This window comes from Dendrobates tinctorius, unplaced genomic scaffold (assembly GCF_039654945.1).
Source record: "Dendrobates tinctorius isolate UK_male_01 unplaced genomic scaffold, ASM3965494v1 ptg000173l, whole genome shotgun sequence".
Lineage (NCBI taxonomy): Eukaryota > Metazoa > Chordata > Amphibia > Anura > Dendrobatidae > Dendrobates > Dendrobates tinctorius.
Genome location: NW_027361840.1, coordinates 10479474 through 10494417, shown reverse-complemented (window position 1 = coordinate 10494417; position 14944 = coordinate 10479474). Strand labels below are relative to the sequence as shown.

General features: G+C 48.8%; 1 protein-coding gene across 1 annotated transcript; it reads left to right on the top strand.

Annotated features, from left to right (window-relative positions):
• Positions 1-5396: 5396 nt before the first annotated feature.
• Positions 5397-11842, top strand: LOC141054060 (uncharacterized). The gene is made up of 4 exons (XM_073551237.1): positions 5397-5553; positions 7062-7146; positions 7620-7709; positions 7810-11842. Exons 1-4 carry the CDS (start codon positions 5536-5538, stop codon positions 11565-11567), a joined length of 3951 nt encoding a protein of 1316 aa, XP_073407338.1. The 5' UTR covers positions 5397-5535; the 3' UTR covers positions 11568-11842.
• The last annotated feature ends 3102 nt before the right edge of the window (positions 11843-14944 follow it).

Genomic DNA, 14944 nt, shown 5'->3' with positions numbered 1-14944 from the left:
TTTACAGTAAAATATCCAAGATCCTATTGTTTGTTCTTGCTTTGTGTCTATAATACAGATTTAGGAAAGTCCTGAAAAAAGTCATTATTACCTGATGCAGCATGCGCAACTGTTTAAAACTTTCAAGAGTGATAATACATACAGGGCTCTGAAAAAGTATTCATCCCGTGAACTATTTCTTCACATTACAACTATAAACTTAATTAATGTATTTTATTGGGATTTTCTGTTGCAATGCAGCAAATATTTGTGAAGTGTAAAGGAAATAACAGGTTCTCTAAGGCCTGTTTCACATTTCCGTTTGTTTCCATCAGTCAAAATCCCCCGTTTTTTTCCCCATTGACTTGCATTAGCGGCGGATTTTGACGGGTGGTCATCCGTTGGATCCATATTTTGATGGATCCGCCAAAATTTTGGCGTCCGCTGACTTGAGTGGACGGACAATGAAACGTTTTTGTCTGCACGGATCCGCAGTTTTACACTGAGCATGCCCGGAAGCATTTCCTTGCCAGAAAATTAACCCTAAATCACGTTCTGGTGGCAGAAAAAATTCTCTCTCTCTCCTCCAGACCGCAGTTCCTTTTCCCTGAATGCCGATTCCAGCGGATCCGTCACACGACGGAGACGGATCCGTATTTAACGGCTCTAGCGGATTTAGCCGGCCGTCAAAATACGGAAATGTGAAACAGGCCTAAATAGTTTAAAGATATAAATCTGAATATTAGGAGATGCATTTGTATTCAGCCCCTGAGTCAGTACTTTGTAGGACCACCTGTCTGCAATCTGTCTCTCCTGGCTTCGCACATCTAGAGGTGACATTTTGCCCCACCTTCTTTGCACTCTCGCTCAGTGACATTGGATGGAGACGTCTGTTATCAGTAATTTTCACGTTTTGTCACAGATTCTCTGGGATTTCGGACTGGACTGTGACTGGGCCACTCACACATAGAAATAAGCTCTGGTCTGAACCCTCCGTTGTAGCTCTAGCAGGATGTTTAGGGTCGGTGTTCTGCTGGAAGGTGAACCTACTCAAACGTTTCAAGTGTTTTGCCTCCTCTAACAGGTTTTCCTCCATGATTACCCTGTATTTAGCTCTACCCACTTTCCCCATCATCTCTGTCCAACTTCCCTGCCCCTGCTGAAGAAAAGCTTCTCCCCTGCATCCAGATGTTACAGCATAGTGGAGGGGATTTTCTTTAATCCCGTCTCCACTATGTGTGCACGGCCGCATCCAGCAGCCATGTAACCAGACATGTGGCACGTCTTTCCAGACCGCAGCATGTCTATTCATCTTGCGGAGACGCTCAGTCTATGTATAGGATGTGGTGATTTCGCATTTGTGTTCAATGAGCACATCCGGAATCACCGTGAAAACCCTGAGGCTATGTGCCCACGTTGCGTGTTAAAACGCACACTAAAAACCGGACTCCTTCCCAGAAATCGCGCATTTTTTTCCACGCGATTTCACCATGATTCTGTTTACGATTTTGCCGCGATTTTCTCAAGCACTTTCCAAGCGATTTGAAGCATCGCTTGGAAAGTGATTGACAGGTTGGTCACACTCGTCCAACATAGTGTTTGACAAGTGTGACCAGCTTTTTACTATTGAGGCCGCCTATGCGGCATCAATAGTAAAAGATAAAATGTTAAAAATGATAAAAAAAAAAAAATCAAAAAAAAAAAAAAATCGGGGTATATTTACCTTCCGACGTCCCGCGCTGCCATCCTGGGCCTCAGCGTTCCTTGCGAGACCTGTGATGACGTTGGTCTCGCGTTATTATAGCGATCTCGCGAGACCGCTAGAGTCACGCGAGACTACGTCATCACAGGACCTTGCCGCAAGGCATTACTGGGAATGCTGAGGCCCGGGAATGCAGCGCGGGACGTCGGAAGGTAAATACGAGGGGCGATCCAAAAGTAATGATAATCGGTTATTTCTATTGCACACAGAAATTAAAATAAAATGTTTTCTTCTCCCTTAGGTACCCACTAGTCCAGGAAAAAAAAATCACTTAAATAGGCCACGATTCCCGGGAGCTACATTCATTTGAATATGAACTGCCAAGGAGTGAACATCAAAATGGAACGAGCTCAGAGCTGTCATCAAATACCTCTGCTTGAAAAAAATGTCTACCAAAGACATACACAGTGACTTGGTGGAAACATATTCCACAGTTGCACGCTGGGCCAAGGAATTTAATCTGGGAAGAACATCGACGGAAGATGAACATCGCGAAGGACGCCCATCCACGTCCCTCAATGAAGAAAACGTGAAAAAAGCTGAAGAAGTTGTGTTGGCAGATCGAAGAGTGACTATCAGGCATGTAGCTGAGGTCACAGGGATCTCATATGGCAGTATTCAAAGAATCCTTGCAAAGGAATTGCATATGAGAAAGGTCTCCGCGCGTTGGGTGCCAAAAATGTTAACCGACGAGCAAAAGAAGAAATGCGTTGACATTTCAATAGCAAGTCTCGAAAAGTTCCAAGTAGACAAGGAGAATTTTTTGTCACTTTTTTGACCATGGATGAGACCTGGATCCACCACTTTGATCCCGAAACTAAACAACAATCGATGACATGGAAACGAGCCGACGCCGAAGAAATTCAAAGTGTCAAGCTCAGCAGGGAAGGTTATGGCGTCCGTTTTTTGGGACGCTGAAGGAATTATTATGGTGGACTATTTGGAGAAGGGAGCCCCTATTACGGGCTCCTACTACGCAGAACAAATAAGAAGATTGCGGGAGGCTATCAAGGAGAAAAGGCACGGCAAACTGCGGGCTGGAGTGCTGTTTCACCAAGATAACGCACCGGCTCACAAAGCTGCAGTTGCCATGGCTACCATTCAAGAAGCGGGCTTTGAACTGGTGGAACACCCCCCCTATTCGCCAGATCTAGCCCACAGTGACTTCTTTCTCTTTCTTCGGCTCAAGGAACACCTCCGGGGCAAGAAATTTGACAATAGCGACGTGATAATCGCTGTTGGGGAGTTTTTTGAGGGTCAAGATCAAGAATTTTTTTCGAAGGGAATTCTAAGTTTAGAAAAGCGATGGACTAAATGTATAGACTTGTTAGGAGACTATGTAGAAAAATAAAAAAATTTTTTTGACTATATTCATTGTGTTTATCATTGATTATCATTACTTTTGGATCACCCCTCGTATATCCGGATTTTTTTTCTTTTTTTTTTTTACAGGGGTATGGTACCCAGGGCCTGGAGGACAGTCTCCTCTCCTCCACACCGTGGGTACCAACCGCACGAGACGCTTAACTTCCCGCATGGTGGGCATAGCCACATGCGGGAAGTAAGCGATTCTCATGCATTCCTATGGGTGCGGAATCGCGGCAATTCTTTGCGATTCCGCACAAAAGAATGAGCATGCTGCGATTTTTTCCGCGATGCGTTTCCGCCGCGGAAAAAAGCGCAGCATTAGCACAGCATGTGCGGAATGCCATAGGAATGCATGGGGGGGCGTTCTGTACACGATTTTTAAACGTTTTCGCGCTGAAAATCGCGGCAAAAACGCTTAAAAAAAAAAAATCGCATCGTGGGCACACAGCCTAAAAGAAATCTGCTTCTGCCTCTACTTACCTGAGTGTTCTAGCTGTGATTAGTGAAGACAGGTCTTCAGCTCAGTGAGGGATCAGATTATAGTTGCTGCCCATAGAAGTCTATGGAGAATGCATAGTAGAGCGCGAGGAAGGCACAAGAGACAGGATTGCGCTCTATTTGCAGCTCAAGCGTAGTCATACGACCACATATAGGTCCATGCAGAGCGGCGATCACCTGCTGATCAGATTCTCACCCACTTATAACACAGGAAGAAAAACGCTGCTAATTGTCTCGTGACCGCTGAAAGCAGATTGTATACGTGTTATCAGGTGACGACAGCTCAGCCTGAAAACAGCACGGACTCCTTAGACCTAAAAAAAAAAAAAACAAAACAAAACAAAAAAAAAAAAACCCTTTAACCGGAAACAGTTTTGAAACTTGAGTGGACGAATTCAACCCCTTCCAGGCCCAAGATGTGCTGTATGGCCTCAGGAGCAGCGCCCACTCCGCACAGGGCAGCCGCTCACCGGCCTCGTACAGCAGCGGCGTCCAGGAAGATATATAGATTAGAAAATCGAAGACCCTGAACCTTTCGGTTTCTGCAGCTCTGCCCAAAAAAAAAAAAAAAAAAAAATGCAGAAAAAAAAAAAAAAAGTGATAAGACCGCCAATAAACGAACCGACACGGCGCCGGCCGCACAAAGACAAGTCCTGGGGCTCAGAAAACGGCAAGATTTTTTATTTTTTTTCTTCCCAGAGTTGAGAACTTGTTCCTCGGTGATAATGATGCTGCAGAGGCCGTACCGGCGGACGCAGAGGCAGTACAGGAGGCTGCAGAGGCCGGACCGGAGACCGCAGAAGACCGACTGGAGGCTGCACCGGAGACAGCAGAGGCCGGACCGGAGACCACAGAGGACTGACAGGAGGCTGCACCGGAGACAGCAGAGGCCGGACCGGAGACCACAGAGGACTGACAGGAGGCTGCACCGGAGACAGCAGAGGCCGGACCGGAGACCACAGAGGACTGACAGGAGGCTGCACCGGAGACAGCAGAGGCCGGACCGGAGACCACAGAGGACTGACAGGAGGCTGCACCGGAGACAGCAGAGGCCGGACCGGAGGCCGCAGAGGCCGTACCGGCGGACGCAGAGGCAGTACAGGAGGCTGCACCGGAGGCCGCAGAGGCCGGACCGGCGGACGCAGAAGACCGACAGGAGGCTGCACCGGAGACAGCAGAGGCCGGACCGGAGACCGCAGAAGACCGACAGGAGGCTGCACCGGAGGCCGCAGAGGCCGGACCGGAGACCGCAGAAGACCGACAGGAGGCTGCACCGGAGGCCGCAGAGGCCGGACCGGAGACCACAGAGGACTGACAGGAGGCTGCACCGGAGACAGCAGAGGCCGGACCGGAGACCACAGAGGACTGACAGGAGGCTGCACCGGAGGCCGCAGAAGACTGACAGGAGGCTGCACCGGAGGCCGCAGAGGCCGGACCGGAGACCGCAGCCAACGCCACAATCAAGACCTAAAAACCACGGAGGAGCGGGGGCTTCTCGCGGCTCCTCCACACTCCGGGGTTTTCTTCATTTATTTTACCAGATCACGTCCTGAAGAAAGCGGCAGTCATGCGGGTAATGTGGCTCCACGGAGACGCTGCTGATCCGGCTCCTCAGAGAGGCCTCTGCCGGAGGGTCTGCGCCTCATCACCTAGACACCTACCGGACACCCCGCACACTGGAAGCCCCTGAGGAGAGACTGACGGCTGAGTCCTCACAGAGACTGCGCGGGAACTGGCACCACAGCCCCCGCTGTACGCAGCCGCAGTGCATTGTGGGATATGTAGTCTGCACATTGTGGGCGTGTCCGGCGCACAGGACTCCGTCCCCAGAATGCCGTGCGGCGGTCACCGACTATGAGCTGCTCCCTCTCTCGGTACTTCCTTTGTCTATCCCTACCGGAGCTGCGGCTAATAGCAAGAGCAGTGTCATGGCGACCGGCAGTCAGGTACCGAGCGCCGCATGTACGGTGTGTTCTGTTCATGTAATGTCCCCACCCCAGCGTCACTGAGAGACCACCATAGGAGCCCTCAAGAAATGCGTCCTCCCACCGATCCCCCACAACAGGGCGCCCTCCCCCGATCTCCCCACAACAGGGCGTCCTCCCACCGATCCCCCACAACAGGGCGTCCTCCCACCGATCCCCCACAACAGGGCGTCCTCCCACCGATCCCCCACAACAGGGCGTCCTCCCACCGATCCCCCACAACAGGGCGTCCTCCCACCGATCCCCCACAACAGGGCGCCCTCCCCCGATTCCCCCACAACAGGGTGTCCCCCCACAACAGGGCGCCCTCCCCCGATCCCCCCACAACAGGGCGCCCTCCCCCGATCCCCCCACAACAGGGCGCCCTCCCCCGATCCCCCCACAACAGGGCGTCCTCCCCCGATCCCCCTACAACAGGGCGCCCTCCCCCGATCCCCCTACAACAGGGCGCCCTCCCCCGATCCCCCTACAACAGGGCGCCCTCCCCCGATCCCCCTACAACAGGGAGTCCTCCCAAACAGGGCGCCCTCCCCCGATCCCCCCACAACAGGGCGCCCTCCCCCAATCCCCCCACAACAGGGCGCCCTCCCCCGATCCCCCCACAACAGGGCGCCCTCCCCCAATCCCCCCACAACAGGGCGCCCTCCCCCGATCCCCCCACAACAGGGCGCCCTCCCCCGATCCCCCCACAACAGGGCGCCCTCCCACGATCCCCCCACAACAGGGCGTCCTCCCCCGATTCCCCCACAACAGGGCGTCCTCCTCAGATCCCCCAACAACAGTGCCTCCTCCACCCATTCCCCCCACAACAGGGCGCCCTCGCCCCCGATCCCCCACAACAGGGCGCCCTCGCCCCCGATCCCCCACAACAGGGCGCCCTCGCCCCCGATCCCCCACAACAGGGCGCCCTCGCCCCCGATCCCCCACAACAGGGCGCCCTCGCCCCCGATCCCCCACAACAGGGCGCCCTCGCCCCCGATCCCCCACAACAGCGCGCCCTCCGCCGATCCCCCCCACAACATGGCATCCTCCCCATTTCCCCCACAGCAAGTCGTCCTCCCCAGATCCCCCATAACAAGGCATCCCCCACAACAGGGTGTGATCCCCAATAAGAGTTTCCTCTGCAGATCCACTATAACAGGGTGGCCTCCCCAGACCCCCCGCAACAGCGCATCCTTTGCAGATCCCCCATGACAGGGCATCCTCCAAAGATCCCCCATAACAGCACATTATACAAAGAAGCACCATACAAGCACGTCCTCCGCAGATTCCCTCATAACAGCATGTCCTCCACAGATCCCCCATAACAGTGCGACTCGCAGATCCCCCATAACATTGCGACATTCGCAGATCCCCATAGCAGCATGTCCTCCGCAGATTCCCCATAACAGTGCGACATTCCCAGATCCCCCTACTCGTCTCTTTAGGTTGAGTGGACATTTGATTATGTTGCTGTTTGTTTCTCCCAGAGTCAGTGGCGGAGCCTCAGCCCGTCCCAGAGGGATCTGTACAAGTCGGTGATGACGGACAATTACAAGAGCGTGCTTTCTTTAGGTAATACCCCGCTGACCTGACTTGACCAGTTATGGGTGGACTGATTCTGGATTTCTCACGGGGGTGCAGAAGATTTATATCCCTTCATTGTAGATAACTTCTCACTTATGTGCCTAGTCGTAAAGTAAGGAAGTTACAGCTCCAAAGCCTGATGTCGAGAGATCCCTCTGACTACATGTGCACTTCTTATTTCTGTGAGGTGCAAAGGTGTTCACAAGTCATCTCTATCTGCATCTACATCCTGCTTAGTGGCAGGTCTAGGTGTGGCCATTCATCAAGATGGTGTTAGGGTTTCTTACAGTCATTGTAGAGCTACAATTTTGGTTAGAGATGACCTCACATCCTGTAGAAGTGTCACAGACGTTCAGAAATGGGTCTCAGAATAATTCCACCACCATCATGGCCACTATACATCTTTCCTTCTACAAAACTCTGCCTGAACGCCACCCGTTAACATCATCTTCTATTTACAGATTACGAGATGTACAAGCCTGAGGTTATGTCTAGAAATGAAGGTGGTCAGGAACCATGGACTGGAGATTGTCCTGGTGGTAAAGACCAAGGTGAGAAATGATTTTTTTTCCCAACCAGCCCGTGAGTCACTCATCTCTGGAGTCTTAAGTTTTTATTCGGTAACTTGGTTTTCTTTATTTTATGTAACAGAGACAGAATACGGAGCAGCCTGGGAAGCTGGTATGGTTGGTCAAGACCTCCAGAAGATGTACCAAGAAGAAATGGGAATAGAACATGAAAATCAGATCTTGCCACCAATTCCTCCAGACATGGAGATCTCTGAAGAGAAACCTCACATTTGTAGCTGCTGCGGTAAAAGCTTCAGTTGTTACACTGCTGTGGAGAGACATCAGACATTGTGCGAAAAGCAGCATATGACCAAACTGCAAAAAACTCGCCAAGGGCAGAGGCCATTCCACTGCTCAGAGTGTAAAAAGAACTTTTCAGAACGATCCGCTCTTTTGCGGCATCGGAAGACACATTCCGGTGAGAGACCGTACAAGTGCTTGGACTGTCACAAGGCGTTTAGTCAGAGTTCTGCATTAACAAAGCATCGGAGGAGCCACACTGGGGAGAGGCCTTACTGCTGCTCTGTATGCTCAAAGGGCTTTATCCAAAATTCTGACCTGGTTAAACACCTTCGCACTCATACCGGAGAAAGGCCGTATCAGTGTTCTACCTGCCCTAAGAGCTTTGCAGAAAGTTCTGCTTTGATTAAACACAAGAGAACACACCTGGCAAATCATCCCCAAAGTAGAAGCAAAATTAAACAGGTGAAGATAGAGGCAAGTTCACCGAGCAAAGGGCAGAGTGTACAGCTTGTTCAGGGGAATATGACTAGAGCAGCAGACTCTCAGTACACATGTGCAGACTGTGGGAAGTCGTGGAAGCAGTGGACATCCTTCATCCGACATCAAGTGATGCATTCGAGAGAGAGATCCCACAAGTGCTTACATTGCAGCAAGAGCTTCATCCAGAGATCTGACTTGGTCAAGCACATGAGGACACATTCTGGAGACAGACCTTATCAGTGTATACAGTGCAACAAAAGCTTCATCCAGAAATCTGACCTGGTGAAACATCACCGGACACACACCGGAGAAAGGCCGTTCCAGTGCACTCACTGTCACAAGATGTTTGCTGAACGATCTGCCTTAGCCAAACACCAGAGAACGCACACGGGGGAAAAGCCCCACAGGTGCCCGACCTGTGGTAGAGGGTTTTCTCAGAAATCAAATCTCTTATTGCACCAAAGAATTCACTCTGGTGAACGTCCTTATAGTTGTTCTCAGTGTGATCGGACATTTATACAGAAGTCAGATATGGTGAAGCATCAGGTAGTGCACACAAGGCAGCAGTGTTCATCTGTCATCCCTACAGCGAAGGAGTCCTGTTCTTACACGTGTGGAGAGTGCGGCCTGAGCTTTAGCCACTGGTCTGATTTCCAAAAGCATACTCTGGTGCACGGTGGACACAATCTTTTCCGGTGCACTGAGTGCAACAAGGACTTCATCCTGAAGTCAGATCTATTGAAACATATCCGGAGCCACAAGGTAGACAAGCCCTTTCTCTGCAAGATATGTTCTAAGAGCTTCATGCACAAGTCCGATCATCTCAAACATTGTCGGACCCACACGGGGGAACGTCCGTACACATGTCAGTGTTGTAACAAGACCTTTGCCGAGAAATCTGCTCTAATTAAGCACGGTCGAATCCACACGGGGGAAAAGCCACATAAATGTGCTCTGTGTGAGAAAGCCTTTCTGCAGAGGTCAGCGCTAACGAAACACATGAGGAAACATACAGGAGAGAGGCCTTATTCCTGTGGTCAGTGTGGAAAGAGCTTCATTCAGAATTCAGATTTAGTCAAGCACCAAAGAATCCACACTGGGGAGAAGCCCTATCATTGCCTGGAATGTAATAAAAGGTTTACCGAAGGGTCTTCTTTGGTGAAGCATCGTAGAACGCACAAAGGAGAGAAGCCGTATAAGTGTCAGCAGTGTGAGAAGACATTTACACAAAGCTCGGACTTGATTAAACATAGTTTTCTTCACATTGTAGAAGAGCCACCGACCGCCACCGCTTTTCATGAAATAATCATTGTAGACCCAGAGAATCTGAACAAGAATACGATGGAAGAGGGTTACCCGTATCGATGCACAGAATGTGCCAATGTGTTCCATAACAGACCAGCCTTTAAGAAGCATCTGAGAACGCACAATGTAGAAAGACAGTACCCATGCAGTAAGTGTCCCAGGACCTTCTTACAGACCTCAGACTTAGTCAAACATTTACGAACCCATACAGGAGAGCGTCCCTTTCATTGTACAAAGTGTGGGAAGACTTTCATTCAGAATTCAGACTTGGTAAAGCATCAAAGAACCCACACAGGGGAACGACCATTCAAGTGTGACATATGTGACCGTGGCTTTGTTCAAAAATCTGCACTGACGAAACACATGAGGACTCACACTGGTGAAAAACCATATCGATGTGAGCTCTGTGGGAAATGTTTTATCCAGAACTCTGATCTAGTGAAGCATCGGAGGATCCACACAGGAGAGAAGCCGTACCGCTGCCCTGAATGTGATAAGACCTTCACCGAGGGGTCGTCCCTGATCAAACACCGCAGGATTCACAATAGAGTGCAGCCATACTCGTGCAAAGAATGTGGAAAAAAGTTTAGTCAGAGCGCCAATCTCCTTAAACATATGAAATGGCACGATGAAGAAAAATCGCGTCTAGCCAACGCACTCAAGAACGAAATCGTAGTGTCTGAGAGACTCAACCACACAGTTTCCCGAACGCACAAGAAGGAGGGAGGTAAAAGGTTGTTTCCGTGCAGTGTGTGTGGAAACAGTTTTACGCACAAGTCTGTGCTAATTAAACACTTGCGTATCCACACGGGAGAACGACCCTACGAGTGCAACCTGTGTGTCAGGAGCTTCATCCAAAAATCAGACCTTGTGAAGCATTACCGTACACACACAGGTGAGAGGCCGTATCACTGCCAGGAATGTGGACGAAACTTTGTTGAACAGTCAACTTTGTCTAAACATCAGAAAAGGCACCGCAAAACTGAGGAGGAAGGCAACGTGCCACAGAGTCCGGGACTTAAGCACCAAATCACCTATTGGGGGGAATCAGCGGACAGTCCTGGGAGTTTGATACCAAAGTTTCACATTATTAAACAAGAAGATAATCTTCCGTTGAGTCGGCCTTTGGGCAGTTCTAAAGGTTTACCCTCTTTGCTTAAACACAAAAGAAAGGTGACAAAAACACAGTCATACACTTGTCCAGAATGCAGTAAGACGTTCAGCCACCGGTCCGTGTTCTTAACCCACAGGAAGACTCATGGGGATCAGCTCCACATCTGCAGTGTGTGTGGCAAGAATGTCAGCCAAAGATCGGCCCTGGTGAAACACATGAGGACGCACACTGGAGAGAAACCCTATCAGTGTCACATGTGTGCAAAAGCTTTCATTCAGAATTCGGATTTAGTGAAGCATGTGAGAACGCACACGGGAGAGAAACCATACAAGTGTGACTTTTGCGAGAAATGCTTCATCGATCGGTCTGCAGTGGTGAAACACCTGAGGACTCACACTAGAGAGCGCCCGCACAAGTGTGAGGAGTGTGGGAAAGGATTTGTGCAAAAGTCTGACCTGGTAAAGCATATGAGGGTTCACACAGGGGAAAACCTGTATCCGTGCAACTTGTGTCACCAAACGTTCAGCTCTCATTCTGCCTTCTTCAGACACCGACATAAGTGCCCCGAGGTGACGTCGTACCAAGACCCCAACCTCTTCTACCCGGAACTGTTAACCTGGGAAGAGCAGCCCCCTCCTGAGGCTCTTCACATAGAAGGTTCTAGGTTACTGATGAGGGCATCAGGAATGGCCCTGTGACGGATGGCAGTTCACAGCGGAGGGGATAAAAAACAAACGTGAATAAAAACTACGTCTGTATAGTTGAAGGTAGAACTGAATTATAAAAATGAAAAGAATTTACAGCATAGTTTATTTAGCATCCTAGGTATGTGGTGAGATTAGGTGGCCAGAATTAAAAATTCAAAATGACCCTTTTTTTTCCTTGCAAAAATAAGGGGAAACCTAAGCCACCAAGAATCTTTATGTTCATGTTTATGAGAATAAAGCGCCATCATGATTTTATCCTCACCCGAGTGCTGGACATAGTTCCGTTTTCTGTTATGTACGATGCTGTAATCGAGTCTGTGCACCTGACTTCTAGGCAAGCTGCTGGCGGTTATCTAGTTCACAGTGTAAGGCCTCCTTCACATGTTCTGATATTTCCGGTACTGTAAAAACCAGTACTCGTGCTATCCGTGTTCTTGTGTAACATACGTGTGGCATCCATGTGCTGCATCAATGTGACACATACTGGTGCCTGGGAAAAACCAGTACTGTTAGCGATGTTCCCATCATTGTCGCCTGGTCTCCCTGTTATCAGGCAACGCTGATGAAACGTGTAGTCAGCACCGGCTGTCTGTGTATTGAGCATATTAAATAAATCTGCATGGGGTCCCCCTTAATTTTCCTAACCAGCTGAGGGGAAGGCAACAGTTAGTGTTAATATTCTGGGAAGTGGACCAATAGCCATAAAGATTCCCAGCGTATTAATAGCTCACAGTGGTTGGCTTAGCCTTTTCTGGTTATTATAGGGGGACCCCCCTATATTTACGAACCAGCAAAGGCAAAACAGACACCTGCGGACTGATATTAATAGGCTTGACGGAGCCATGGCTATTGGTCCCCTCCCAGATTAAGAACATTAGTCCTCAGCTGCCCCAAAAATGGCACATCAATTACATGCACCAAATCTAGTGCTTAGCCTCTGCTCTTCCCACTTGCCTTGATGCGGTGGCAAGTGGGGTAATAGTTTTGGGGTTTGAGTCAGCTGATTTATGTCTGCTGAAATCAAGCCCAGGGGTTAGTAATGGAGAGGTGTTCATTACTAACCCCAGTCAAAATTGATAGAAACATACAAAGTAACCTTAACCCCCAAGGGTGGTTTGCACGTTCATGACCGGGCCAGTTTTTACAATTCTGACCACTGTACCTTTATGAGGTAATAACTCTGGAACGCTTCCATGGATCCCAGTGATTCTGACATTGTTTTTTCGTGACATATTGTACTTCATGTTAGTGGTAAAATTTCATTCAAATAACTTGCGTTTATTTGTGAAAAAAACGGAAATTTGGCGAAAATTTTGAAAATTTCGCAATTTTCCAACTTTGAATTTTTATGCCCTTAAATCACAGAGATATGGCACACAAAAAACTTAATAAGTAACATTTCCCACAAGTTTACTTTCCATCAGCACAATTTTGGAACCCAAATTTTTTTTTCTTAGGAAGTTATAAGGGTTAAAAGTTCACCAGCGATTTCTCATTTTTGCAACACCATTTTATTTTTACGGACCACATCACATTTGAAGCCACTTTGAGGGGTCTATATGATAGAAAATACCTAAAAGAAAAACTGAAACCCTTAAGGTGCTCAAAACCACATTCAAGAAGTTTATTAACCCTTCAGGTGCTTCACAGGAATTTTTTGAATATTTAAAAAAAAAAAAAAAACAACTTTTTTTCACAAAAATACTTATTTACTTTTTATTTTACCAAGGATAACAGGAGAAGTTGGAATGCAAAAGTTATTGTGCAGTTTGTCCTGGCGCCGATACCTGATATGTGGGGGGGAACCACTGTTTCGGCGCATGGCAGAGCTCAGAAGGGAAGGAGCGCCGTTTGACATTTTCAATGCAAAATTGGCTAGAATTTAGATCGAACGCCATGTCACGTTTGGAGAGCCCCTGATGTACCTAAACAGTGGAAACCCCCCACAAGTGACCCCATTTTGGAAACTAGACCCCCCCAAGGAACTTATCTAGATATGTGGTGAGAACTTTGAACCAACAAGGGCTTCACAGAAGTTTATAATGTACAGCGGTACAATTAAAAAATATTTTTTCCATAAAAATGATCTTTTCACCCTCAATTCTTATTTTTCCAAGGGTAACAGGACCCTAAAAGTTATTGTGCAATTTGTCCTGAGTACGCTGATACCCCACATGTGGGGGTAAACCACTATTTGGGCACATGGCAGAGCTTGGAAGGGAAGCAACATCATTTGACTTTTTGGCTGGAATTCAGATCGTACACCATGTCGCGTTTGGAAAGCCCCTGATGTACCAAAACAGTGGAAACTCCTCACAAATGACACAATTTTGGAAACTAGACCCCCCAAGGAACTTATCTAGATGTGTGGTGAGCACTTTGAACCCCCCAGTGCTTCACAGAAGTTTATAACGACCGGGCATGAAAATAAAAAAATCGTATTTTTTCAACAAACATGATCTTTTAGTCCCCATTTTTTTATTTTCCCAAGGGTAACAGGAGAAATTGGACCCCAAAAAGTTGTCCAAATTGTCCGGAGTACGCTGATACCCCAAATGTGGGAGAAAACTACTATATGGGCACACGTCGGGGCTCGGAAGGGAAGTAGTGACGTTTTGGAATGCAGACTTTGATGGAATGCTCTGTGGGTGTCATGTTGCCTTTGGAGAGCCCCGAATGTACCTAAACAGTGCAAACCCCCATAAGTGATACCATTTTGGAAAATAGACCCTGTGATAAAACACTCCGGGATTGGCTTTGCTGGGGTCAAAGGTCACGTGCGTTCAGCATGAAACTCAGGAGCAGAGCTGAGATTCGGGTGTAACTGACCCTGGGTCAGGTTTATTAAAGGTGAAAGCAATGCAAAAAGGAAATAAAACAAATCCTTGCCTGTCCGGCACTAACTAAACAATGGACAACCTAACTACCAACTGGCGGGCTTCTCCCATCCAGCCAAACCACAGTTGCAGTGGGCACTGCTTTCACTCACGTGTGTCTCTCACACAGACAGGCTCTCTGTGTTCCCAGGCTGAGACACTCACACAACCACCTGGCATCCTTTTATATCCACCTCCCATTATTCATTAGCAAGCAGGTGCGATACTGACCAGACTAGGCCACATAGGAAAGGAATCTGGGTGAGATATACCTGCCCTCATCCACTATTCCCACATGATTCTCACATACACCCCCCTCTGCTCAGACCACTCCGGTCGAGCAATGACACCCGCCAAACAGTGCACTCGGGACAGGGCATCTGCATTCCCCATCTGTACCCCTGGGCGGTGCTCCACCGTAAAAGTGTAGGCCTGCAGTGCAAGGAACCACCGGGTCACCCGGCTATTCCGTTCCTTGTTCAAGTGCATCCA

What these genes read in the sequence shown, in the direction of transcription:
- LOC141054060 (XM_073551237.1), top strand. An exon ending in CAAGAGCGTGCTTTCTTTAG is followed by an intron (nt 7,147 to 7,619) that starts GTAATACCCCGC and finishes TTCTATTTACAG; the next exon opens with ATTACGAGATGTACAAGCCT. An exon ending in TCCTGGTGGTAAAGACCAAG is followed by an intron (nt 7,710 to 7,809) that starts GTGAGAAATGAT and finishes TTTATGTAACAG; the next exon opens with AGACAGAATACGGAGCAGCC.